The sequence below is a fragment of the Protopterus annectens genome, chromosome 2.part1 (assembly GCF_019279795.1).
Source record: "Protopterus annectens isolate FY-2018-M chromosome 2.part1, PAN1.0, whole genome shotgun sequence".
Lineage (NCBI taxonomy): Eukaryota > Metazoa > Chordata > Ceratodontiformes > Protopteridae > Protopterus > Protopterus annectens.
This window is the reverse complement of record NC_056729.1, coordinates 1,445,602,841-1,445,630,509: the sequence shown is the minus strand read 5'-3', so window position 1 is coordinate 1,445,630,509 and position 27,669 is coordinate 1,445,602,841. Positions and strand designations below refer to the sequence as shown.

The window sequence follows — 27,669 nt, the reverse complement described above, 5'->3', positions numbered from 1 at the left end:
ATTTTTACTAACTTTTACAAAACTCATTGCTCCTACTACTACTGGAACTGTCTGGGTATCTTTCTTCCACATTGCTCTAATTTCTGCCTGCAAATCTTGATATTTTATGACTGTTTCTCTCTGTATGCAAGACATTATAGTTACTGGGTCTAGCAATTTCAATGATCAATGTTAGTTTTGTCTTCTTTTCATGAACCACTATATTTGGTTTTCTCTCATCTATCTTTTGAACTGTTGTTAATGGCTGACCCCATGTGATATAGACTTCATTTTCTATTATGCTTTGTGGTACATGTTTCCAGTGTTCTTCAGCCACTTCAATACCATAATGTTTGCACAATCCCCAGTGCAATAGTCTTGTACCATTATTGTGCCTTTCAGTATACAACCCTTCTGCTGTTAGTATGTCAAAACCAGCAACAAGGTGTGCGACTGTTTCCAATTCTGTTTTACAAACCTACATTTGTCTGTTTATCCCACATGTTCAATGAACTTTGTAAACCATAGTGTACTTAGCCCACTATCTTTGGCCACCAATATTAACCTTTCATCTTTTGGTGTGAATTTGTCTCTCCTTAACTATTCCTGCATTCAATCTTGATCAACATGAGGTTCCTCCAGAAGTTTTCTATACTTGCAACTATATTTATGCATTTTCCACATTTCTTGCCTTCTCATCTGATCCTTCAGCTTATATTCTTTCTTTTGTTTCCCTGGCACATTCAGTTGCTGCCTGACTTATCAACTTCTGGTTTGATTTCCATTCCTGCTTGCCACCAATATGCTTCTGCTAGACTAAGCAGGGAAGTCATCTTAGATTTATTCTCCTCATGTTTCAAAACTTCCACTATGTTTGGGTCTTGTGAGGTCAGCAGATATGTATGCAGTCCCACAACTGCATATTTATACATGTAATCAATTTCAAGGAGGCCAATACCTCCTTCAGAACGGGGAATATATAATCTTGGCATGGACTGATTTTTATAAATCATGTGGTGAGCAAGAAGCATCCTTCTTGTTTTCCTGTCTAATCTATCCAACATGTTTTTGGGCTAGTCAATCATTCCAAAACTGTAAGTTAAAACAGGAAGAGCAAATTGGTTTATAGCTTGAGTTTTGTTCCTAGATGTCAATGCTGTTTTAGGATTAATTTAAGTCTTTTAAAATATTGCTTACTCAGTTTTATTCACATTTGTTCATATGTTATTGTTGATCCTTCATTAATTCCCAAATATTTATACACTCACTCTTGCTCAAGTTCTTTTATATCATACTCTTATCCCAAACTGATGTTTCCTTGGTGCTGCAGCTTTCCTGCTTTAAAGGTTGCTTTTGCACATTTATCAAGACCAAATGGCATTCTTATATCATCTGAAAAAAATTTGCCTACTTGCAATTGTGCTTTCAGTTCCTCATCTGATGAGCTATACAGTTTTACATCATTGACAAAGAGAAGATGAGACATCTTTACACTTTGTTGTTTTCTATGAGCCAAATTATAGCCATGGCCTAATCTGTTAAGTAGACAGCTTAAAGGGTTAAGGGGGAAGACAGAATAGCAGTGGTGACAGGGAGTCACCCTGGAATATCACCCTTTGAATTTTTATCCCTGGAATAATAATTTCTCCTTTATCATGGCTCAATTGCAAAGTGGTCTGCCACTGTTTCATGGTCACTGTAATGTAATTGATCAGTGTAGGGTGTATCTTATAGATTTTAATAATTCTTTTATCCATGCATGAGGGATACTATCAAATACTTTTTTGTAGTCAGTCCATGCCATACTTAGATTCTTCCCCTTTTTACAGTTCTCCATTATGACTTTATTTAGCAACAGATGATCCTTTGTTCCATATGGCTTTCTTTTATTACCCTTTTGTTCTACTGCCATGATTGAATTTTCTTCTAAATGACTATAAACTCTGTTGGCATCAGTTCTGGTGTATAATTTATATGTCGCTGGAACGCAGGTTATTGGTCTATAACTTTTAGGATGACTTGCAGGTTTCACTCAGGTAGGACCATTGTTTTTTCTGTTGTTAACCAGGTTGGTGTGTCTGTTCGGAGTGCGCATATAAACAGTTCTTACTCATGGCTAAATCTTCATGCAAAGATGTTAATACTTAAGTTTTAGCCAGAAGTTGGGTACTACATCTGGGCCTGGGTTTTTTCCAATTGGAGGCTCTTCTTAACTTTATCTCTGGCTGTTACTTCATTCCATTTCATATCCTGTACCTCTGAACTTCTTATTCTTTCTTTTACTTCTTCTGTCCATTCAGCATCTTTGTTATGTTCCACAGGATCTTCATAGATCTTTCTCCAAAATGTATCTATTTCTTCTTTTTTGGGTGGTCTTTCAATTCCTTTTACCTTGCTTCCCAATTCTCTGTAGAACATTTTAGGGTCATCAATAAATTATTTTGTACTTTTCCTTTGTATTTAACTGTGTATCTTCTAAGTTTTTCTGTCTGTGCTGAGATCTTTAGCTTATTATTTGCAACAGTGCAAGATAGATCTTGAGCCATTATAACACTGTACATTGCTTTTATCACATCTATCTTTCTGAGTATTTCTGGTGATCTGTTCCCTCTTCTATACTCTTCTGACAGTGACACTTCTTGTCTTAATTGCTTTATAGTTTTCGCTATTCGATACTTCTATGATGGTATTTGATTTCTCCCATTCCTTTCCCTTACTACCCTGTGTTCCTGTGGTGGAATTTTATCTATTAATTTAGCTGCAAAGTAGTACATCATGTTTACTTCTGTTATATCACATGGATCTCTATGGAAGGTCCTAATTACTGTATTCATTTGTTTTACCAGACTTCTAACTTTATGGGTTTTATTGACCTTATGCAGTCTATTTCTTTCTGATTGTCAACGTATCTATCTCTATTAAATCAAGCAACTCTTCTCTAAGCTCATTTTCTTCCAAACTAAGGGCACATTTTTTGTTCTCCCTTACCTGCGGGCATTCTAGAGAGAGTTCTATAGCATCTTCCTGTGGCACATTCTCTTCAATTTCATCCTGTGTCATCCGTTGCTGTCTCTCATGGGAATATACTGGCCTATTACTCCTCAACATTAACTGCATCAGAGTTGTCACAGTTTCCTGTTCCTTCCCTTGCTGTCCAGCTTCAAGTGAATGTTTATACTGGTTTCCTTTGGAAGGCTCCAAAATATCTTCATATGGCAACTGCGCAGTTGCTTCCCATTCCACTGTTTTCTCCTTAAATTGGATGTCTATTGCTCCATCCTGCTGTGGTGCTGTCTGAGACAGAGTTTCTACACCGAATCCTTCACTTCACAGGTACTCCATAACCTCAGTTTGTATTTCTTTAACGTCTCCATTACTAATCTTTTTTACTCTTCCTCTTTGTCTTCATATTTTTGTATTGTAAAGCTTTCCATGTCTGGACTCCTTTGCCTGTATTTCTCTTCAAGTATCTTTGGTGCTGCTCTTTTTGTATTGACCAATTTTGCTTTCTCCTTTGCATAATATTACACCATATTAAATCTCTTTTTTTCCCACGTCCATATTTCTTCTTCAGATGTCTCCTTATCTTCCTGTTTCTTCTAACTTTGAGAACTCGTTCCATCAAGCTGTGATGTAACCTGTGTTAGACCTTCTACACCAAATCCTTCAAGTTGCAGGCATTCCATAACTTCAGCTTCTATTTTGTAACTTCTACTTTACTAAGCTTCTACATTTTCTCTTTGTGATCTATATATTTTTTGCGAAATTTTCCATAATTGGATGCCTTTGCCTGTATTTCTCTTCGAATATATTTGGGGCTGCCTTTTTTTTTGTACTGATTAATTTGGCTTTCGACTTTGCATAAATACTGCACCATATCAAATCTTTCTTTCCTTCCCATGTCCATATTTCTTTATTTTATACTTTTCAAAAATCTCTAGGTTTTGTTGTTTATATTTTCATACTTCCGCAGATTGCTTCTTTTTCCAAACAGATCAAAGGTTTGATTTACATAATGGTCTATATAATGTTTTTCACAAATCTGTTGTATTAACGAGCACAAATTTTTATTTGAGGCACCTGACAGTTTTTCTTTTGGAAGTATTTAGCTTTCCTCTCATTTCACTCATCTTTTTGCATATTTTGTGTCTGAAAATTCTGGGCTTTTTGCATTGCATAATAGTAACAATACACAATTTCTTTCTTATCCTCAATAGTCCACTCTATCATCTTTATGGCTCCTCTTTGGCCCATCAGTTTTTGTGAATTTTGTGGACTGCTACTTCCTTCTACAACAGGGGGACATCCTCCCCCTGGACCTGGCCTAGCCCCGTTATAGGAATGTTTCTGTATTTTGAGGATTCTACACTGTCATTTTCCCAGTCCTGACACCAGTGCACCAACCAGGATCGGGCACTTTTTTATCCTGAGTGTGTGGACCCAGCTTTTTTTATTTCTGACCTACTTCTGTCCATGATATATGCTATATAAAATACAGTCTATATATCAATGTCATCTTGGTGAGATTTTGTGAAAAACAGGGTCCACCTCGTGAAGGAACTCACGAAGATTTAAGAATGAATTCAATTTCAACAATACTACTTTCCTTTGCTTGCTGACTTATCTCTCCATTAGGTCCCCTATCATCTTTCCATTAGGACTGTACTTGCTGTTTCAGAGTGGCTAGACTGATGTTCAGGTAGGATGAATGGGGCAAATATTGTGCCAGGCCAAAGGCAGGGAAAACAATACTTATCGCTGTCCTTCAAGGGAATTTGCTGGTAGCACTGGTACATTACTAAGTGCTTCACACCACAAATATTAGGAAGATAAAGCTTATGGAACTGGACACAGATATAAGAGATGGAAAGTGAATGCTAACTGAAAAGAAAGCTGCAAACTTAGACCTTCGCACCAAAAAAAATGCAACTCTGAGCTCTGTTCTATTGTTTGAGAAATGAAGAGTACTTGGAGGTGTTGATGTCAAGCGGTCTGATGACAAGCAGTGGTGCTGGACAGGACTGCTAAACATCTGACACAAAAATCCAAAAGTCTGTGTTTGGGGATAGTTCTACACCCTGAACCTAATGCAACAGGCAACACAAATAAGACCAGACCAGTGTGGACAGTAAAATAAAGAAAAGCACAAGTTTCATAGTCAAAAAAGAAATAAATTCTGTTACTGCTTAGTAATGAATTGCACTTATTAAATTATTAAATTAAGAGATGATGACTGCAACAAAATTAAAAAAAAAAAAAGTGCTGGTTTAGAAATGAGGACTCTGGGCCAGAAAGTTGATACAAAGAACAATTTTAATGTAAAATATACTAATTACATTAAAAAGCAGTGGACTGGATATTTAGTATTCTTTTTACATACTAGCATGCCAACAACCGAAATATTCTCAGAGATGTAGAGTTCATCCTTCCTTTATACGAGACAGCAGTAAAGCCACACATGGAGTACTGTGTCCAGTTCTAGCAGACAAAGAATAAATGAGGTCAGGCTGGTAAAAGCATGAAAAGATGACATCAAATTGTGATAGGACGTGAAAGATGCACCTCAGAAGAGAAAAGTGGATACAGACAGAATTTTGAAAATTCAGAAACACAAATCTGACATGAAGCAAAAGACAAAGGCGTATTTACAGAACAGAGGGTGCAGGTGGGCTGAGGTAAGAGAGGACACAGATGACAGCTGGAAAGTGGATAACAGAAGACAGACATGAAGAAACAACTTAATGGAAAGAATTGCGGTGTTCTGGACTACAACTCCAGAGGCAGCGGTGGCGGCTCGTGCCATTGGACTGCAGGACTGCAGCCCTCCCAGTTGAAAAAAACAGTTTAAAAATATATATTTATATATATTTATAAATTATTATTTAATTTTTACTGCTGGCTGGCGGCTGAGTTCGACTGACTCGCACAGACCCAGAACTAGGACTGCGCATGCTCGTTGAGTTCCGTTTTTTTTTTTTTTAAATAAATCTATTTAAATCTGGACTGTAGTCCAGATTAAGGAAAGAAGAAGGCATCAATGTGATGCCCAAAAGGCTATGCGGTTAACCGCACAGTAAAACAGGAGGAGGTCGGACTGCTACGTCCACAGTCACGTACGTGACATGGACAGCTGTATGGCTACTGATTGGTTGTCACTCTCTTTCCGAAAAAGAGAGCAAGAACCAATCAGTACTACTACTAGCAGCACAGTGCTTGGATGCTTATTTTACTTTTGTACGGTGGACGGTTAACCGTTAAACAACTTTTTTTTTTTGGCTTGCTTACAGAATACAGTTGGAGCTGGAAAGACTTTGAGTTTGTGAGTTAAACTTGCTCAATTAGACCCGGAGACAAACAGTCACTCGATTTTTAACTTATTGAGGTAGGGGGAACAAAATACTATATTTTCAGTCATTCAATAAATACTTGCTTGCCCTAAACACTGTTATGTGTACATACTGAGTAACTGTTTTCAGTTAGTTGTTTATGTTACTTGTTTTCAAATCCACTAATGCGGGCCTCTTAACAGCCAGCTCATTTTATTTCCAGTGGAATGGAGGAGTCTAAAGTTTACTGTTTCTGCCAGACTTTGCATGGTGTCTGTCACTGTCGAAGTAGATACAGCACTTTTTTTTTTATTGGGAAAGTTGTAATTTGAGAGGTGTGCATGGATAATTAGGACTGGAGATTTTCCAAAGTGGTAAAGTGAGTTTATTTTTGTTTAATTAACGTGTGTGTGTGTGTGTGTGTGTGTGTGTGTGTGTGTGTGTGTGTGTGTGAAAAAAGAGTGACTGCACATGTGTGAATCTAAAATGGTTTGAATTAAAATTTTATACAGTGAGTGCAGGTAAGGTAGGTAGGAGTGAGCATGAAAATTAATGTTTGACAGAAAAGATGGTTGTGGAAGAGATTATATTATAGCATACAGTGTGCATGTACAAGTGTCTGTGAGAACAGTAAGAGCTAGGTAAGGGGATAGATTTAGAGTATTGTTGCATGTTTTTGGCATTCATGTTGGGTATTGTGTGTGACCTCTGTTCATTTGTTTTGTGTAGTAGTTGTGGTAGGGAAACATTTTTAATAGTATAATGTGGCTGGTTAGGCTAGAGTTACTCAGGCTCAAACCCTGTACCTTGAATACAAGTAGCAAGAACCTGAATTCTCTACCCACCACTACTTGTGTAAACTGTCCAGATTTTTTTCTCATGTTTTCGTTCTGTTCCGTTCCTCATAAAATCTGTGGTTTCCTGGATTTTTGTCATCAGTGAAGGATTGAATTCACTAATATAATGACAGGCATTTGAATTTCAGACTTCATATGCAATGTTTGCTCTGAGAGTGTTGATGGAGAAGTACAGAGAAGGTCAGAAGGAGTTGCATTGTGTCTGTGGATTTAGAGAAAGCATATGACAGGGTGCCTAGAGAGGAGTTGTGGTATTGTATGAGGAAGTCAGGAGTGTCAGAGAAGTATGTAAGAGTGGTACAGGATATGTACGAGGGTAGTGTGACAGTGGTGAGGTCTGCGGTGAGAGTGACGGATGCGTTTAAGGTGGAGGTGGGATTACATCAAGGATCAGCTCTGAGCCCTTTCTTATTTGCATTGGTGATGGACAGGTTGATAGACGAGATCAGACAGGAGCCCCCGTGGACTATGATGTTTGCAGATGACATTGTGATCTGTAGTGAGAGTAGGGAACAGGTGGAGGAGACCCTGGAGAGGTGGAGATATGCTCTAGAGAGAAGAGGAATGAAGGTCAGCAGGACTAAGACAGAATATATGTGTGTGAATGAGAGTGAGGATAGAGGAATTGTGAGGATGCAGGGAGTAGAGGTGGCGAAGGTGGATGAGTTTAAATACTTGGGATCAACAGTTCAGAGTAATGGTGAGTGTGGAAGAGATGTGAAAAAGAGAGTACAGGCAGGATGGAGTGGGTGGAGAAGAGTGTCAGGAGTGATTTGTGACAGACGAGTACCAGTAAGAGTGAAAGTGAAGGTCTACAAGAGGGTAGTGAAACCAGCTATGTTATATGGGTTTGAGACAGTGGCATTGACAAAAAGGCAGGAGTCAGAGCTTGATGTGGCAGAGTCGAAGATGTTAAGATTTGCACTAGGTGTGATAAGGATGGACAGGATTAAGAATAGGTATATTAGAGGGTCAGCCAAGGTTGGAAGGTTTGGAGACAAAGCCAGAGAGGCAACATTATGTTGGTTTGGACATGTGCTGAGGAGAGATGCAGAGTATATTGGGAAAAAGATGCTAAGGATGAAGCTGCCAGGTAAAAGGAAAAGAGGAAGGCCTAAGATAAGGTTTATGGATGTGGTGAGAGAGGACATGCAGGTGGTTGGTGTGCCAGAGCAAGATGCAGAGGACAGGAATAAATGGAAACGGTTGATCTGCTGTGGTGACCCCTAACGGGAGCAGCTGAAAGAAGAAGATATTCTTCAGAAAATACATGGTAACACAAAACCTTTTATTCTAGCAGTTTTTTAAGTTTATAAGATCAATATTTGAAATGTGTCCCTATTTTAGGGGCTGTATTCCCCCATTATTGGCTTTGTCCAGGTTTTTTGTGCTAAGAGGTTGAGAGCTATGGTGAGAACTGAATTCACTAAATGATAGTCATTTAAGTTTCAGTCTTCCTATCTTTCAAGAAGCAGCTGATATGGCATAGTGGTATGTTGCTCTGACTGTAGTGTACAGGATCCTGGGTTCACAACTTGGCAGCGAAACTCATGGTGGTAACACGACACTTTATTCTAGCAACTTTCCAAGATTATACAAGCAATGTTTAAAATGTGTCCTTGGTTTTTGGGCTTTTGTCCCCTCACCCAATAAATTTTGGCCTTTTCCAGATTTCTTGTGCTGCAAAATTGAGAGATACAGTTGAGTGTAGCATGGATTTTACAAGGAGCTGAGAGCTTCAGGGGAAGGGAAGTTTAGTGTTGCTTGTGCTACATCTGCTTGCATTGTTAATAGCATAACAGGTTGAATATTTGCTTTTGATGCAGATGGCTGTGGATTCTACTCCCACAGTATGTACATGCATTGCTGATACTGTACTTTGTACTTTTAAAGGGGGTAAATGTTGCAGTCCTGAGAATGTCCTCTTTGGCAGAGATACCTAGTATCTATGAACCTATTACCAGTTTGCCATCCATTCCCTATTGCAATTACTATCTTATCATTTTTTAATGTAACATAGGCAATTTATTCCTCAAGGGCAACAGGCACTTTATTTGTAGATGAAACAATGAAATATAAAGTTGTTTGTTAGCAGCAACCTCTTCATTAGTTACAGATCTCTTTAATGTGGAATTATTTAGATGACTTTTACTTCAGCAGAAATAGTGCATATTTACTGATACTGGTGGATTATAGAAATTTGAGTAGACTTTTACGATGGAAATGTTCTGAATTAGGCAGTTTTGTCATTATTGGTGCATGCCTTTTGTTTCATTGTTTACTGGAAAAATGTTCAAAACAATAAATTTAAGCTATACTGAATTATACAAGGAATATAATTTAATACAATCAGGAAGGTGTATCAACAGACTCATGTATGTTTCATGTGCAAGGGGCCTATGATTTGAAAACAGCCCCAAGTTAATCTTTATCTGCCACTAGCCAAATGTACTTTCTTTGAATGTGGGTTTCAATGCTGTTTCATTGAATGTGACTTTCAAGGGCAGAGAAGTTTTAATGCTTAGTCTGTTTTCATTGTGAGACTGCATTGCTTTGTTTAGCAGATGTCTTAGTGTTTGTGCTGTACAATGCAAAATAAAACTTTCAAATGAAGTCCAAATCATCGTAGAAGTAAAGCAGTATGCACTTTAGTGTTTATGATAAATGGGGTGAAATAGCCAAGTAATGGTTCATTGGAATGGATGCAGGGGGAGGCTCTATTCGACCATGATTTTGTGAGGGGGAAAGACGGCAAACTCAAAGACAGCCCCGGCTGAACTATACCACTCAACTATCCAGATTTTCACAGAATTAATAGATTTTTGCTTCTTATTTTTGGTTTGTTGCTCATAAAATTAGCGGTTTTCTGACAAATCATTTAGGATTTAAGTCACAAAATAATGACAGACACTGGGTTTCAGACTTAATAACCTTCAGATAAATGCATGCTAAAGCAAGACCTGTTATTCTATCAACTGTCTCAGTTTATACAAGAGCAATTTTTAGTACTGTTTATATGTTCCCCCAACATATTTGGCCTTGTCCAGATTTCCTGCATTAACAGGTTGAGAAGTACATGCTAATAAATTGCTTTATAGAATTAGGCATATCCAAACCTCTCAACTGTCCTCAATTTTGGCTAAAAATATTGCTCTTCCCCTAATAATCCCTCCACAAAATGGCAATTTTGGAAGAAACGTGGAGGGTTTACAATTAATAAATAACTAATAATCAGAGTTATAGATTACTTTTATTTCAGAAATGCATGTAGATTCTTTTATTTTGTCAGCTGCTCAAGTTAGCAGTACTAATATTTAAAAAGTGTCCCTTCTTTGACAGGTTCCCAGCTGTATTGTGTGGCTATTTTATATTTTTGCATCAAATTTGTGGTCCATTTTTCATACAATTGTGTTTTTTGGCAAATTAGTGGCAAATCTTTAAAGACCGAAGTTAGAAAATAATGACAGACATATGAGTTTCAGATTTCATATCCTTCAGAAAATTCATACTAATGCAAGACCTACTATTCTATTATCTTTCTAAGTGTATAAGAGCAATATTTAAAAATTGTCCTTATTTTTGGGCATCTGTCCCACTTCTATGTATGGCTTTTTCCACATTTCTTGCTCTGAGGTTGAGAGGTATGACAAATGTGTCAGGGCCATCACAGTCAGCCAGAGACATTTCAAATTGTGACATACTTGTTGCACCCCACTCCCCCATGTAGTGACTCTGGATGTGTCCAAGCAAGGAGAGGAGCAGTTATGCAGTGTAAATGTGCAGAGTATCCCCCCATTGAAGGTAGACACAAGTACTACAGTGGCTTTTCATCTGTCCTTGATTTTGCAGAATGTTCTGGTTTCTGTCATATTTTTATACTGTTGATTTATGCTTATTATTATTCAGAAAGTGCCTGTTGCTCTGTGTTTCAGTAGCAATGTTTTAATGACCATCAGGTAAGCTTGTCTGAGATTGTTAGATGCAAGTAAGCTTTGATAAGCATACTGTTAAAGAACTGCCAACATTGAAAGCCTTTCTGTTGTTGCCATGCAGAGAATACTTACATAACTAGATAACGTATAAGCCTTGGGTATTGAAATGCATATGACAACATTTGTAATAAAGGGCAAAATTACATTATTTTAAGAAGCTCATTACATTTGTTGGAGACTTGCAGTCATCTTTGCAGGCTTTACCTGTAAACTAAACAGAATGCCAATCTAGCATGTGTGGCCCATAACCTGTGCAGTAATCCTTTAAGCAATGTATCTTGAGCTTTTCTTGTTTGCTTTTCATTTTTTAATTTGATCATGTTTTCCCCATGAAACAAATAGATAGTTGTCAGGCAGCAGGTCTTTTTTGGATAAGAAACATTTTTACAAGTGGGGGTATCACAGAGATTGCTACTTTCAGCTTGTTACTTGGTACTTTAATAAAGCTGAATATAAATTATAATTAGAACTGCAGTGCAAGGAGAAGCAGTTTGAATTGAGTGCTGCTTGTTTTTCTTATACTTGATTTTGACTGGCATTCCAGTAATGTATTTAAAAAGTAATTTATTTTTTCATGCCTCACAACCTTTTTGTTTCCATTTAGATATTAAGTAAGCTGTCATGCAGCCAATGCATTGAAATATTTTTTTTTCTTCTACACTTCATTTTGTCTTGATTGGACTCTCATAATGATGGTTTGGCACTCAGGGCAGCGTATTTAATCAAAGTTACAGTTTTTGTGGTTTTGAGCATAGCTCCTCCCCATTTCTAGTTGGTCACACCCCTTCCCATTGACCCCCCCACCTTTGAGGTGTCTCCTGCAGCCCCTCTTTGATTTGAAGTCACCAGCCGCCACTGAGAGGCAGTGGTACAGATTATGTCAAAATGTAGTATTAGAGATGGCAGTGACCAATGAAAGAAAACCTAAGGCATGAGCAAGGAAGGTTTGGTCAGAAGGCTAGCTCAGCAACCAGGTGGACTTCACAGTTAGCACCCGTGTATTGTTTTTTATATGCAGAAACAGCAAGTCAATTATTTGTAGTATTCTGGAGTAGAATATGTCAGTCAACAGATATTAATGAGTGACATCAGTTCAAACAGTGAACTAGCATTCTCTCATAATTTTTTCAGTTTTAGTTGCTATTACTGCTAAGTGACAGCTGAGATGGCTGTGTGTCACTGAGTGATGAGAGCAGATGAAAATACATGTTGAATGGTAATTAGAAGTTATGTACCTACCATAAAGTTCCATGTTAGTTGTCTTCTCTCGCCTTCTTTCTTTCTGGATGGGTTCGGAGCCGATCCTCGGCTCCGACTCGGCACTTGCTTTAGCTCGAGAACTCCTTTTACCAGCTCGAGGCAACCCTATATCCCATGATGCAAGGCGGAACTACCTCAGATCTCGTTTGGCAGCTAACTTACCCTGCTAAAGACTATCCTAACAGAATTAGGAACAATGGTTCCTAAAAGAAATCCTCATAACAACGCGTGCGGAGGAAACAATCTAATAGGAACTCTCCAAGATCTGTCCAGGCCAGGGGAAGGAGGGAGGGGCCAAGAAAGAAGGCGAGAAGACAACTAACATGGAACGTTATGGTAGGTACATAACTTCTAAATGTTAAGTTGTCAATCTTGCCTTCATTCTTGCTGGATGGGACCACGTCCCTAGCACCTGTATCCCGGGTGGCTCAATGGAACAGACTCTTGAGAACTGTGGAACCAAAACTGGCCCTATCTCTGGAGGCCAAATCCAACTTGTAATGAGAGACAAAGGTATGAGGCGTGGCCCAAGTAGCCGCTGCACAAATGTTATCAATGGGTAGCCTATCATGAAAAGCTGCAGAAGTGGATAGACTCCTGGTCGAGTGTGCTTTTGGCTTAGAAGATAGTTGTTTGCCTCTGAGAGAGTACACATAGGAAATGGTGGAAGTCAACCATCTGGATAAGGTCACTTTAGAAACTGGAAGACCTATCCTGTTTTCTGCATAGGAAACAAACAATTGGTCCGATTTTCTAATTTGTTTAGTTCTATGCAAGTAGTACCTGAGCTGACGATGGACATCCAAAAAATGCAGTTTCTGTTCAGCTCTGTCGGAATAGTTAGGGAAAAAGACTGGTAGATCTATAGATTGGTTAATATTGGCTTGAGATACAACCTTGGGGAGAAAGGAAGGGTTAGTTCTTAACGATACCCTGTCCTTATGAAAAACCAAATAAGGTGAGCGAATGCAGAGAGCTTGAATCTCGGAAACCCTTCTACATGAAGTGACAGCCAGTAAAAATATAGTTTTCCACGTCAATAACTTCAAAGAACATGAGGCAGGCGGTTCAAGGGAGGTAGTATCAAGGATGCCAACATTAAGTTTAGATCCCATTGCGGAGGAGGATGCTTTATAGGTGGTTTTAGGAGAAAACTCCTCTCAAAAAGGCCTTGCATAATCCATGAGACATAATGTTATTGTCATGCAAGCCAACATGATACTTGGAAATAGCAGCCAGTTGTACCTTAACTGTAGATGACGAGGATCCTGAATGAAAAACCTCCGCCAGGAAATCTAAAACAGAATGTATGGGAGCAGTAAAAGGATCAATATTTCTGGAGTTTGCCCAAATCGAAAAACGTCGCCACTTGCTAGCATAAATAGTCCTAGTGGACGACTTCAAAGAAAACACTAAAATGTCTCTGACTGAGTCAGAAATCATTGGTAGCCTGGCTAGGGAAGGAAGTGGAGCAACCAAGCAGTGAGGTTGAGAGAATCAATGGCCGTGTGCTGCTGACCCGACTGGTGGATCAAAAGATCCGGAACTGGGTCCAGATGCCAGGGCTGCACCAGAAGGTGACGATGCAGAGACAGAAACCAAATTTGTCAAGGCCAATATGGAGCAATGAGGATCAATTTGGCTCTCACAACGGTGGCTTTCTGAATGACTTGTGGTATCAAGGGAAAGGGAGGAAAAGCATAAAGAAGTCCCCGAGGCCAATCCTGGGTTAGAGAGTCTCTCAGGGGTTGACCTGGAAGGGGAAATAGAGTGAAATAGTCTGGGCACTTGTTGTTTTGAGGGTGGCGAAAGATCGCAACAAGGAGTGCCCCACTTCAGAAAAATCTGATCCACTACAGATTGATTGAGAGACCACTCGTGAGGCATCAGAATAGATCTGCTCAGCCTGTCCGCCAATAGGTTGGACCTGCGGGGATGTGCGTTGCTATCAGAAACCGCTGAGAAGAGATCGCCCATCGCCAAAGTCTGAGAGCTTCTCGACATAACGGATAGGACCTGGTTCCGCCCTGTTTGTTGATGTACCAGACCACGGACATGTTGTCCGTTTGTACTACAATAGTCCCGTGGGAAGAAAGTCGTGAGGGCTTGCAGCGTTAAAAGCACTGCTCTCATCTCCAGGACATTTATGTGCAGATGGTATTCTATGGGTTGCCGCGTCCGTGGACCATCCTGCCCTGATAATGCCCCCACCCGATCAGAGAGGCATCCGTAGTGACTGTGGCAACTGGAGGAGGGGAATAAAGGGTCGGCCCTGATGAAGAAGAGGGAAAGATATCCACCAGTTCAGATGAGCTCTGCGACTGTGTGACCAAGATTTCGTGCCTCATCGGAGACTGTGGTACGACCACTGCGTGAATAGCATCCACTGCAGAAGACGCATGTGGAAGCGAGCCAGTGGTAGAAGCACAATGGCACGCCATAAGACCTAGAACCTTCAGTATAAATCTGGCTTTGATCTTGTTGCTTTGCAATAGAAGCGAACTAATTTTGGATGTCCAGAATCCTTTGCTCCGTTAGTCTGGCTATCATTTTGATGGTGTTTAATTCTGCCTATAAAGGTGATAGATTGGCAAGGCAGCAGAGAAGATTTTTCAAATTTACTGAAATTCCCAAACTCCTGCAAAGCTGTAGAGTGTAGTCTCTGGACTGAAGAAGCTGACACTTGGTGGTGGCGGAGGGGAGCCAGTCGTCCAAGTAGCGAAACACCTGGAATCCCTGGCGTCTCAGATGGGCTGGTGCCACTGCCATGCATTTGGTGAACACTCTGGGGCTGAAGTGAAGCCAAAGGGCAGTGCTCTGAATTGGTAATGACTGGTCCCTAGCCGAAGCGGAGAAACCTTCTGGGCGTCTGTGAATCTTTATGTGATAGTACGCATCCTGAAGGTCTATAGAGCACATCCAGTTGTCCTTGCCCAGAAAGGGCAGAATGGACTGAAGCGTGACCATCCGGAATCTTGCCTTCTTGACAAATCTGTTTAGATTGCTCAGGTCTAATATTGGTCTCCAATCTCCCGTCCTTTTGGGGACCAAAAAGAATCTGGAGTAGGCGCCGGATCCTACCTGGTCTGCTGGCACCGTCTGGGGCTCTTTTTCTAGGAGCTTTGAAACCTCCTGTTCTGCCAAATCCCTTTGACCGGGTGAGATGTCTGGAAGGGATTGTAGAGTGCGGGAAACCTTCGAAGGGGATTTTGTAACTCTCGGATATGATCGACTGTACCCAACTCTCTTGAGATAGGGATTGCCAGGCTACTGGGTACAGCGAAATCCTTCCCCCGACTGCCTCCAAGGGTGGACAGCCGGGCCACCCCTCAGGGATGCTGCAAGGGCTTCTCAGGAAGAGACTCCCTGTTGCCCTGGTTCTGAGGACCCCCTGCCTCTAGGGGCGTCTATTATTGTTACCCCTCTGCCTCTGGGGTAAACTGACCACGTCGTCGGTGTAGCTTCTTGGGCTTTTGAACCACATCTTCCCCCTTCTGACCCTTGGGATATGGTCTAGAAGGAGTGGAAAACTGGACTCCAACGGCAGAAAGAGTTTTACCGTCCTGCTCACACCTGGTCAAGGTATCCTTCACCTGAGGTCCGAACAAAGCTGAACCATCAAAGGGGTATTAGTGAAGGGCCTTAAAGTCCGCAAAATTACACAGCCGCATCCAGGCTTGGCGTCTAAGAGCAACTCCTGTGCCTGCGGCCCTGCTCGCTCCATCGGCCGCATAAGATATGAGCCGCATGGAGGAGTTAGATATGGAATTCAGGATAGCAAGCTGTGAGGCAATCTTTTCCTGAGCCCCAGCAGCAGAAGGATCCTGGACTACTTCACCCAGTTCTTTGAGAATGTCTCGTTGAAGCCTGGTGAAGTGACAAAGATAATTCAGCGAGCATAGCAAAGGTCGCTGAAGAAAACATCCGCTTTCCATACCTGTCCATGGTCCTAGAATCCTTGTTAGGAGGATGGACAGGTACTGAAGGATCCGCCAGTTCCTTCTTAGTGGCCACCGCCACCACCATAGCATCCACAGAGACACCTTTGGAAAGGAACTGTTTATCCGAAGGGGCCGTAATGAATTTGGATGGTCTTCTGGGGACAGGTTCCACAGAATCTGGAGCATACGCCTTCGAGCCACTACCTGCATAAGTGGGTGAAAGGCGGAGACACCCAGGAGGTGGAGGGTCGGGATCCAAAAGCCTCCAGGTATACCGACTCATCCTCGGAGGGGTCAATGGAGGCCAATTCCCCTCTGTTTGAGGAGCTCAAGGATGTCTGAAAAGGAGACATCCTCAGAGGACCGTGGGGAACCCTCCGACTCATCTAAGTCAGTATCAGATGTGGTAGACTCAGGGGAGTCTGTGTGTTTCCTCTTACGTCCTCTTCCGAGGGTTCCCCTGCAGGATCAGGAGAAACCTCGGAAGAGGAGGAAATTCCCAGTGGGAAACCTGGGGCGATGGATCCCTGGGCCTGTGAGCAAGAGGTTGGCAAGAGGCATCTGCAGGCACTGTAGAGGGAGGAGCTAGAGGGATGGACCGTTGACCAGGCTCAGAGGCCAGGACACTCCTCATCACCTCAAAGGCTCCTCTCCCGGGAGGCCGGAACACACCGCTCGAAGAAACAGGAATGGCCGGCTCCAAAGAGAGAGAAGGCTCGAGGCCGATGTCGGCGCCGAGCTTACCAAAGCGAAGCCCGAGAGGGAGGCGGGGTCGGACAAGGGTCCGATGCCACTAGCCCCTCGGAGCCGACAGTGGAAACCCGGCGACCAGATCCCTCAAGGAAGGTCTCAAGGAAGAGATCGGAGCTGAGGGCAGCGGGCGAAGGATGTATCGGCTCCGGCATCGAAACAGTCGCTGTCCCGAAGCTCCGGCTCCGAACTCCGGTGTGGAGTCGGAGGAGAAAGTTCAAGGATTGGGGCTATAGCGAAGTCTGTTGAGACGGGCTATGGAGCATTTGGGCCAGTGCCTGAGACTTCAACAGCCTGCTTACCACCCTCTCTAAATCGTGGTCAGACAGCCTGGAAGATCTCGAAGATCGGCTCGATGGCTCCGCTCCAACAAAGAGACCACCCGGGCCGAGTGGATACTCAGTATAGAAGGGGACCGAGATCTCTTCTGTCGAAGCCATCGGGCCGAAGTCCCTTGAACTCCAGATGGAGCCGAGGATATCTCGGCTCGATGCTGAATAAAGTGTCGGCTCCAGCGGCGACAAGGCCACAGTAGTCAGGGTATCGGAGCCGGTCGGCGAACCCACTACTTGAACAGAAGATGTATCGGCTCCAGCCGGCCGATGTCGGCTCAGCGGGCGAAGCCACCGGAGGAGGCTTGGACACTGTAGCCTGAGCCTTGGTGGTTTAGGAGGTTTTCCTGACCCTAATTTAGGAGGAGAACCTTCTGGCTTAAGTAAGCCTCGGAGGATGAGCTTATTCCTCCTTTCCTGCAGGACTCTCTGGCTAAAAGCATGACACAAAGCACAGGAGTCCTGCAGGTGCAAACCCCAGGCAATAAACACAAGAAGTGTGACCGTCTGTCAGAGACATTTTCTGACAGCACTGGTCACACTTCTTGAAGCCTGAGACCTTGCCTTCTTTTGACATCCTAGGAGGATGGAAACACAAACAATCCCAACAAACACACAAATTAATCCCTTACACAAACACACAGGAAGGGAATAACCAATGGGGAATTAGGCCTGACTAAAAAACTTTAGATAAAGATTATAAAAAGTTTGAAAACAAGGGAATAGGGTGGGCTGTAACTAACTACAGACTAAACTGACACTAAAAGGGAAAAATAAACCCCTAACTACTCTTTTTCTTATTTCACAAAGAAAAACTTACCTCAGCTGGCAAAGGAGACCTCTTTCGATAAGCGGCAAACGAGATCTGGGGTAGTTCCGCCTTGCATCATGGGATATAGGGTTGCCTCGAGCTGGTAAAAGGAGTTCTCGAGTTAAAGCAAGTGCCGAGTCGGAGCCGATCATCCAGCAAGAATGAAGGCGAGATTGACAACTTAACATCACTTGTTAAAAACACAAAACTTTTAAAATGTGCAGCTTTTTGAATTCTAACCTGGAGCATAAAGACATGTATCTGCTTTTGTGTCACACAGCCAGTGTTTATTTATGGGAGCCCTAAACTGAGAAAAAAAAAAAGTTTTCCAACTTAAAAATAGCAACTAGTGTCTGTTAACAAGAGGGCAATGATGAAATATGAAAACTATGCAATTAGCTCAAAATGCCAGTTAGTAACCAGGATTTCCAATGCCATCAAATTCTTACATATGACAAAGCTATCATTAGACACTAAAGAATAATTTTTTGTAATGATCTAAGACATCATTCTTGGAGGTACTGAATCGAATCAGAGTACAATGGTGAAGAAGGTAGTCTTTCATCTACCAGTTCTATCCTGTGTATTTGTGTAAGGATAACAATCTGAGAGAACACTAAGAAATGGAAAGGCATATGAAATTTGGCAAAGACGACTGAAAGGGATACAGTCAACCTGCAAGCCTGAAACCTGCAAACATTCTGTCAGAAAAAAATGCATCACTACTGCTTCACAACGAATTTCTAAACCAGTTTTTATATAATTTAGAAGAAAGGCTGACAATTTAAATATTTCTGGTAGTTTACCTGCTGCTTGGCTAACATTGGAAGAATTATATCTGCTATTTGACGGGATAACCTTTTCCATTTGTCTTCATTCTCTTTATGACACTGCTGCAAAACCAAGATGAACATTTCAAGCACCTGGCAAAAGAAAAACAGAAACTACTAAACTTTTCAATTAAAGCTCACTGCCTGCAAAACATCTTTGGTAGGTTGCATGTTAACTTATATTCTCAACTATTTGACAAAATCAAGTTATAAATGCAGAAGATAAACATTTACATCTCTAGAACCATGTTAAATAAAAAAATAAATGGCAAATTGCTGAAAGTACAGTTTCGTACCTACCATAAATGTAGATGTTTGAGTGTCTTCACTGCTGCAGTCATTACACTTGGGTTATCCTGCCATCAGGCGGTCCATGATCGGCCAGAGTTCCAAAGTCTTGGTCTGGCGTCGGTTGCTGTCGTTTCTTCCCTGACGTCAGTGCGCCAGGGGTACATAAGATGCAGCCGACGCCATTTTATTCAGTTTTTCTTGCCCCAGATGTCAGGTGTCTCCAAAAAGGTAGGCAATGTATCCAAAATCCAATGTAGCCAAACACCATCATATTGGGTGACTTCAACTACCCGAATATAGACTGGGAACATTACTCAAGCCCTAACTTTCTAGCCCAATGGTTCCTGGAGTTCATAAATTCAAATGCCATGGAACAGCTAGTCACTGTTCCCACGAGAGGAGAAAATATACTAGATCTCATTGTCACAAACAAGGGGACAAAATGCTCCACACCGGAAGTATATCCCTCATTGGTGAGATCTGATCATAAACTAATCTCACTGGAAATCCACATCCCCCCACCCAAACAAAGACCATAGTGAAGAACTTCTCTAAAGCAAACTTCACACTACTCAAGACTGGTGTGGTATCCTTCAAGGAGCCAGTGGAAACCACAACCCAAGCTGCGGAAGCCCTTACAAATGCCTTCTATGAACACCTCCAGGACTGCATGGATCAGGCAATCCCAAATAAAACCAAGACTCTTTCCACAAAGGGCAAGCGTCCAGTCTGGTGGACCCCAGCCATTAACAAACTTTACAATAAGAGGAGAAAGCTATTACATGATAGAACAAAATCCATAAAGGAAGTCACCCTGATCATTATTAGTAAAAAATCGAGCACTCATAAAATCAACTAAGGCCAATTTTGAGAGAAAAATTGCCATGGATTCAAAGGACAATCATAAGGCCTTTTTCAGCAATGTTAGGAACCTGGGTGGAAACTCCCAGATATGCTCAGAATTAGTCCAAAATGATACAAAAATCACTGAACCCACAGACATTGCCAACATACTGGCAGGCGGGTTCAGTGCAAACTTCACCCCTCTCCCCTAAAGGAGATAACTATCCCAGCCGAGTGTAGCCTCCCGGACATCTCAAATGCGAGTGAAAGCTGCTCTCTCTAAAGCTAAAAACACAGCATCAATGGGACGGATGGTGTCCCCGGCTGTGTGCTACATGAGCTAAATGAGGAATTAAACCCGCACATAAGGCAGCTGTTTAATCTCAGCCTTACCACAGGATACGTGCCCAAGGAGTGGCGTCGGCAACTGTTGTCCCACTCCACAAAGGCGCCTCACGGACCCTGGTAATTACGCCCCATAAGCTTAAAAGTCTAGTCTGCAAAGCTATGGAGAGGATCATAATGGAGCTCATAAACAAAGATATAGGGGACTTGCAGACATTGGACCCGACCCAGTTTGGCTTTGTCAAGGGAAGATCATGCCTTTTGAACTTGGTCGACTTCTTGAAACAGTCACCAAGGCCATTGATGAGGAAAGGCAGTCCATACAGCCTACCTTGACCTTGCAAAGGCTTTCGACACAATACCCCACTCGGGTATTGTAGAAAAACTTACCAGCTTAAATGTAAACCCATATGTCACAAGATGGGTTGCAAACTGGCTTAAGGACAGAACCCACAGGGTTAGAGTTGCTGGCGCTGTGTCAGACTCCAAGCCGGTCACAAGTGGTGTCCCACAGTCGGTCCTTGGCCCCTATTGTTTGGCATCTACTTCTCAGAAGTACAGGCCAACATAGGAGGACTTTGGCTGACAAAGTTTGCAGGCGACTGCAAACTGGGCCATAGTGGAAAGTGCATCGACACGGATATCCTTCAGAAGGGACTCACGGAAACAGATAGCTGGTGCCAGAGCCATGGCCTGAAGTTAAGCCAAAAATGTATAGTCATACCCTTCGGGAAAAACAAGGTAACCCTAAGCTACCATATAGGTGGCAATCCACTAAGCACAGAAGAGATTATCAGGGACCTGGGGACCCAGGTTGACAGTGGCCTTTCTTTTGACACTCACATTGCTAAAGTGGTTAGAAAGACCTTCTACATTGCCCACCTGATCATGAAGGGATTCACATCCAGATCTAGTGAGGTTATTGTTCCCCTGTACTCTTCACTTATCAGACCAATGATCGAGTACAATGCCCCATTCGGGATGCATCTCACCAGACATCTGCAGCAATTGGAGAGACCCCAAAAGTTCCTCACCAAAAGGATAAAGGGACTCCAAAATCTGTCATATGCTGCCAGATTGAAGAAACTCCAGCTCTACTCAGTCGCATACCGTCTGCTCAGAGGTGACATGTGCCTGACATACAAGGCCATGTCCAACCCGGAATTAATGGACATGCTCCACCTCAAAAAATCCAAATCCACCAAAACTACTAGAGCAAGCGACTTAAACCTTAGCATGGATATAAATAGGACGTGCTGGAGGGATAGATTTATCACTCAGAGACTCCCTATGCTGTGGAATAAAATCCCGGTCCATGTGAGGCAGAGCACCTCGCTGACTCTGTTCAAGAGAAATCTAGACCTGTGGATGGGAGATCGTGGGTTTACGGGAATCATCTCTGTGTCACTGCTGGACAGAGGCACAACAAACTAATGGGCACAGTATTTTTTCATATAAGGGGTGGCGTAAGCCACAAAAATTTGAGCTAGGCTTATAAATGCCTTAGGGCAGATAGCCTAGTATAAACCTATGAACCTATGAACCTATAATACATATTTCTAATAAAACATACAAGAAGGTAAAAGAAAAACTTCAATTACCGCAAATACACCACATAGGTAGTATAGGGTAGAAAGGTATAGATTAGTTCCAGCTAAAAAAGAGGGGATGGCGGGTGGGTAACCAGGACTGCAGCAGTGAAGACACTCGAACATTTACATTTATGGTAGGTACAAAACTGTATTATGTTCATCGTGTTTCACTGCTGCAGTCATTACACTTGGGTTGAATCCCAAAGCTGAGTTAGGGTGGCTGGCTCTATAGAGGATTTGGGGTGGCTAAGAGGCCCTGCAGCACTACAGTGGCAAAGCCAGCTCTGGATCTAGAATAAAGAGGCAAGTGATAATGCTTGGTAAAGGTGTGCACTGAACTCCAAGTTGCAGCTTCCAAGATATCTTTGGTAGGTACTCTTCTAAGGTAGGCAGTTGAAGTGGCTGTTGCCCTGGTGGAATGTGGCCTAATATTACTAGGTACAGATTTCCCATGCTGTGTGTAGCAGAACCAGATACAGTGTCCTATCCACTTTGAAATGGTCTGCTTTGAAATAGCCTTACCCTGTGATCCTGCAGCATATGCTACAAACAATTGCTCAGTTTTTCTGAAAGCTTTTGTTTTGTCCAAGTAGAAACGTAATTGCCTGTGTATGTCCAAGGAATGCAGAAGTCTCTCCCCTTTATTCTGGGGATTTAGATAAAAAGTTGGCAAGTGAATAGTTTGGTTAAGAGCCACACTGGATACCACCTTAGGCATAAATGAAGGGTTTGTTCATAAAGAAACCCTGTCTTGGTGAAAAATTATGAAAGGCTCCACTGCCATTAGTGCCTGTAACTCTGAGACTCTTCGTGCTGAGGTTATTGCCAGAAGCAGAGCAGTTTTCCATGATACATATTTTAATTCTGCTGAATTGGCTGGCTCAAAAGGAGGTAAGGTTAGTTTTTCCAAGACAAAAATGAGGTCCCAAGTTGGTGTTGGTGCTCTCCGGGGCGGTCTTATGTTTTTAGCCCCTCTGAGGTACTGTTTTAGCAATGGATGAGAGAAAATAGGAGGATCTGTGTTGTAATGAGCCGAGATGGCAGAGGCGTGAATCTTAATGGATGAAAAAGATAGTCCTTTGTCCAGTATCTCAGTTAAGTATTGTAATATCTGAGGAAAATTTGGACAAGAGGGTCAAAGCTTTGAGCCTGGTTCTAGGCACAGAATCTCTTCCACTTTTCTGAATAAGATTTCCTGGTGCTAGGCCTCCTGGCCTCCAAAATGACATCCATAACAGCTTTAGAGAGGGGTGTTGTCTGCTTGACTAATGAATCTGCCATGCAGCCAGGTTTAAGGTTTTGAGCTGACTGTGCAGGATCTGATTGTTTTGTTGAGTCAGAAGGTGTGGAGTTTGAGGTAAAATCCATGGTGTGCCTTGAGCTAAGTTCTTTAAGATTGGGTACCAGTGCTGACGTGGCCAGTCTGGGGCAATCAGGATCATCTGTGGTTTTTCTTGTCTGACTTTTAGGAGTACCTTTGAAAGGAGAGGTAGTGGTGGGAAGGCATAAACTTTTAGGCTTTTCTAGCTGAACGAGAGAGCATCCACCTTCCATGCTTGTGTGTGATAAGTCCTTGTGCAGAATTTTTGTAGTTGGCAATTCTTTGGGGAGGCAAAGAGATCTATGTCTGGGCACCCCCGTTTCTGCGTTATCATGCTGAATACTTGTGGATTTAATTTCCACTTGTGAGGATCCATGATGTTTTTGCTTAAGTCGTCTGCCAGAGTGTTTTTCTTTCCTGGCAGGAATTGTGCTTGTAGATGAATTTGAAAGGCTAGAGCTGTGTCCCACAAGGTCAAGACTTGTCTGCATAGGGGATAAGAATGAGTGCCCCCTTGCTTGTTTATGTACCACATAACTGTGGTGTTGTCTGTCTTTAGTAATAGTTGTCCTGGATGCAGAAGGTCCTTGAAAGCTGTCAGGGCATTTTGTGCAGCCAATATCTCTTTTTGATTGATGTGAAGATGCATTTGGTCAGCGGTCCACTTGCCCTGAATACATTTTCCTGCCATGTGTGCTCCCCAGGCATAATCTGACTGCCTGGCTGTGGGTAGAGTGAAAGGCTGTCCCTTGTTGAGGTGACATGCCTGTGCCCACCATCGAAACTCCTGTTGTAGGCAGGGAATTAGTGGAATTACTGCTTCCAAACTGTGACAGTGTTGAGTCCACACACTTTTTAGGTACCATTGTAATTTCCTCATATGCAGTCTGGCATATGGAATTAGTAGTATGCAGGAAGCCATGAATCCCAAGGCCTGCAGAATTTTTCTTGCAGGGAGTTGGGTCTTTGTTGCCATCAATTGAAAGTACTGAGTCAGTTGTCCTTGCTTGTCTGGCGTGAGATAAGCCATCTGGGCTGTAGTATTTAAGCTGGCACGCAGGAATATTATTTCTTGTGAGGGCACTAGTTTTGATTTATTTTCGTTTACTGTGTACCCTAGGCAAATTAGTAACTTTTTACAAATGCCAGAAGCTTTAGAAGAATGTTCTTGCCCTATGCTTGAATAAGGCAGTTGTCCAGGTACGGATATATTTGGATTCCTTTTTGTCTGTAAAATGTAATTACTGTTGCCAGGCACTTTGTGAAGACTCTGGGCGCAGTAGATAAGCCAAAGGGCAGTGCAGAGAATTGGTAATGCATTGAACCAGCTATGAATCTGAGGTATCTTCTGCAATTTTGTCTGATAGGGACATGCAGGTATGCCTCTTTGAGGTCCAAAGTAACAAGCCAAGCCTTCTTGCCCAGCATGGGAAGAAGCTGCTGTAGTATCAACATTTTGAATTTCGGAACATACATGTAAGTAGAGTAGAAAGGTCTAGTATGGGTCTCCAGACTTTGTCCTTTCTGGGTACCAGAAAAAGTCTTGAGTAAAATCCTTGTCCCTGTTGTGGCACTTTTTGAATAGCTCTCATGTCCATGAGGGTTGTAATTTGTTTTTGTGCCTCTGCCCATTGATTTTGTGGCAGGTCTGGCATTCCTTTTAGCCTTGGTAGAGTGTGAAAGTGGAACCTGTAATCTTGGGACACAATATTCAGAACCCATTTGTCTTGGGTGATTACATGCCAATTTTGAGAAAAAAGTGCAAGTTTTCCCCCTAAGGGAGCTGCCAAAAGGTAAGTGCTTGGCATTCGAAGGGGGAAGTCATTGGGACTGTTTCCTGTAAGGTTGTGACTTGTCTTCACCTCCTTTTGGGGTTGAAGCACCCCGCTGTTGTGGTCTATAAGAGCCTTGGGGCTGAGATCTGCCTCTTGGGCGTCTGTATCTGCCTCTTTGTGGTCTGTCTGACACTGGAAAGGACCAATTCTTTGAAGGCCAATTTCTGCTAAATCTAGGTGGCTGTACCTGTAAGAAATCCTTCACCGTTTGCATAGATTTTGCCTTATCCTCCATTTTCTTTAATACCTCTTCTGCCTTAACAACAAATAAAATATCCTGCTGTAAAGGAGCAATCAATAATTTAGCCTTAACATGATCAGGTTATCCTTGTTCTTTTACCCAAGCATGCCTTCGAATCACAGATCCTGTAACTGCTGCTCTACAAGAAGCCTCTAATGAATCAAAACCATATTGCAGAGTATGTTTGCCCACTTGTTCAGCTGCATGCAATAACTCCTGCATTTCCTTATAGTCAAGTTGTTCTGAACTTGTAATCATTTTCTGCTTTAACAGAGACATTAAATATTGTTGGTATTTAAGCATGTGAAACTGGCAATTTAAAGCTCTCACTGCTAAAGTTGCAGAAGTGTAAACTTTCTACCCCATCTGTCTAATGCTCTAGAATCCCTGTCAGAGGGAACTGGATTCTTAGCCGTGGAAGCCTTTACCCCTTTGGGACCCTGGGAAATAGTTTCTGGGTCAGCAACAGGGTTTTTATAAAGAAATTTGTGAGAGTCAGGGACTCTGTAGTACCTGTCTGGCTTGACTGGAGCAGAGGGCAAAGAATCAGGGGTTAAACTGGATTCAGTGAACACATCATCCACAATATCTAACACTAGCGGAATAGCAAGGGGTCTGTGCTGAGGTAATAAAAGAAAATCTCTGAGCCTTTTCTTGGATTCTGAGTAATCCTGGCCCTCCCAATGGAAATGCTCCCTCATGGTATGTAAAGTTTCCCCAAAAGAATAATCCTCTGGAGGAGAGGCTGAAGGAATTGATTCTTCAGCATCAGAGTCCTCACAGGGGGGAAAAAAAGAGTATCCCTGGTCTGAAGAGGAATCAGAGTAAATGGAAACCTGGTCAGAGGAATCATAGTCTGTATCCTGCCTAGGCCATTTATCAGGAGGGGGATGGGTACCCCTAATCAGAGTAATTAAGTCTTTGCCCATTTTGAGCATCTGTTTTTTAGGCATGGAGGCCTGTCCAGGTGAATGCTGTACTTGCTTCTTTGTCTTTAATGGAGTTTTAGACTTGGCTTTAGATTTTATGGTAATCTGTGAAGGTCTGAAAACACCCTCAGAAGCCGATGCCTGCTCAGCGGCTCCAGACCCATCTGAAGGGTTAGTTTCCGTATGCCCAACACCTTGAGTATCCAGAGGCCTAGACATCTCCACATGGGAGTCGGAGGCAGCCTGTGGCTCTGAGGTAGCGGGTGTCAGGGGCTGCGAAAGCACCTCACTGAGAACCGGCGAACCGGTGACTGGCCTAGAAGAGGCTTCATCATCAGTTTTGGGCCTCGGATGCCTGTCCTTATCCTTGTCTTTGCGTTTTTTGTGTATTCTGGTCGTCGGCTGTTCCAACGGCATGGTATAATTAAACCTTCGCCCAAAGTAATGGCGAGCAAAATCAAACCGACGTTTAATAGTGCGTTTGTTAAATCTAGCACAAAACCGACAACTAGTGACGTCATGGTCTGGGCTTAGGCATGGAATACAGTAAGAATGAAAATCCTTATGAGGTATTTGCTTCCCACAAGAAATACAATTATTAACTTTTACTGACATCGGTCTGAGGCAAGAAAAAGTTTCCCCAACGGGGTACTTAGCTTTATTGAAGACTTCGGTTCTGAAAGTTCGAATTGAAAACCTCAGGAGTCGGCCGACCGGCACTTGCTAACTGCTTTTGCTTTGGGCACCGCGCGGCAAGAAAGACTGAAGAAAATGGCATCGGCTGCATCTTATATACCCCTGGCGCACTGACGTCAGGGAAGAAGCGACAGCAACCGACACCGGACCAAGACTTTGGAACTCTGGCCGACTGCGGGACTGCCTGACAGCAGGATAACCCAAGTGTAATGACTGCAGCAGTGAAACACGATGAACATCACCAAATTATCTTTAAGGCGGCATGTACTGGATTCTAAGAATCAGACAGCCACCAAAGAGCACTTTAAAAGTCACTGGTCCTGCCACTGCACTCTCCCTCCTTAAACATCCCCTACTTCTCATACCTTAATCTACTTTTTGCCCTTAACACACACTTCTCACTAGCTCTCTCTAATCTTCACTGACTACTCTTTCTACTGTCTTCTAAAAATCTATTAAGCAAATCGCCTCAGAGAAACATTATATTGTAATTGTCTT

General features: G+C 42.4%; 1 protein-coding gene across 4 annotated transcripts in view; it reads right to left on the bottom strand.

Moving 5' to 3' along the window:
• HTT (huntingtin) overlaps positions 1–27,669 on the bottom strand; it is a 4,811,037-nt gene that overhangs the window by 2,083,897 nt on the left and 2,699,471 nt on the right. For all 4 annotated transcript variants that reach the window (XM_044062924.1, XM_044062926.1, XM_044062925.1 and 1 more), the window contains one exon: positions 19,055–19,171. In XM_044062924.1, coding sequence (XP_043918859.1) covers positions 19,055–19,171 — 117 coding nt within the window. The remainder of the gene's footprint in view (positions 1–19,054; positions 19,172–27,669) is intronic.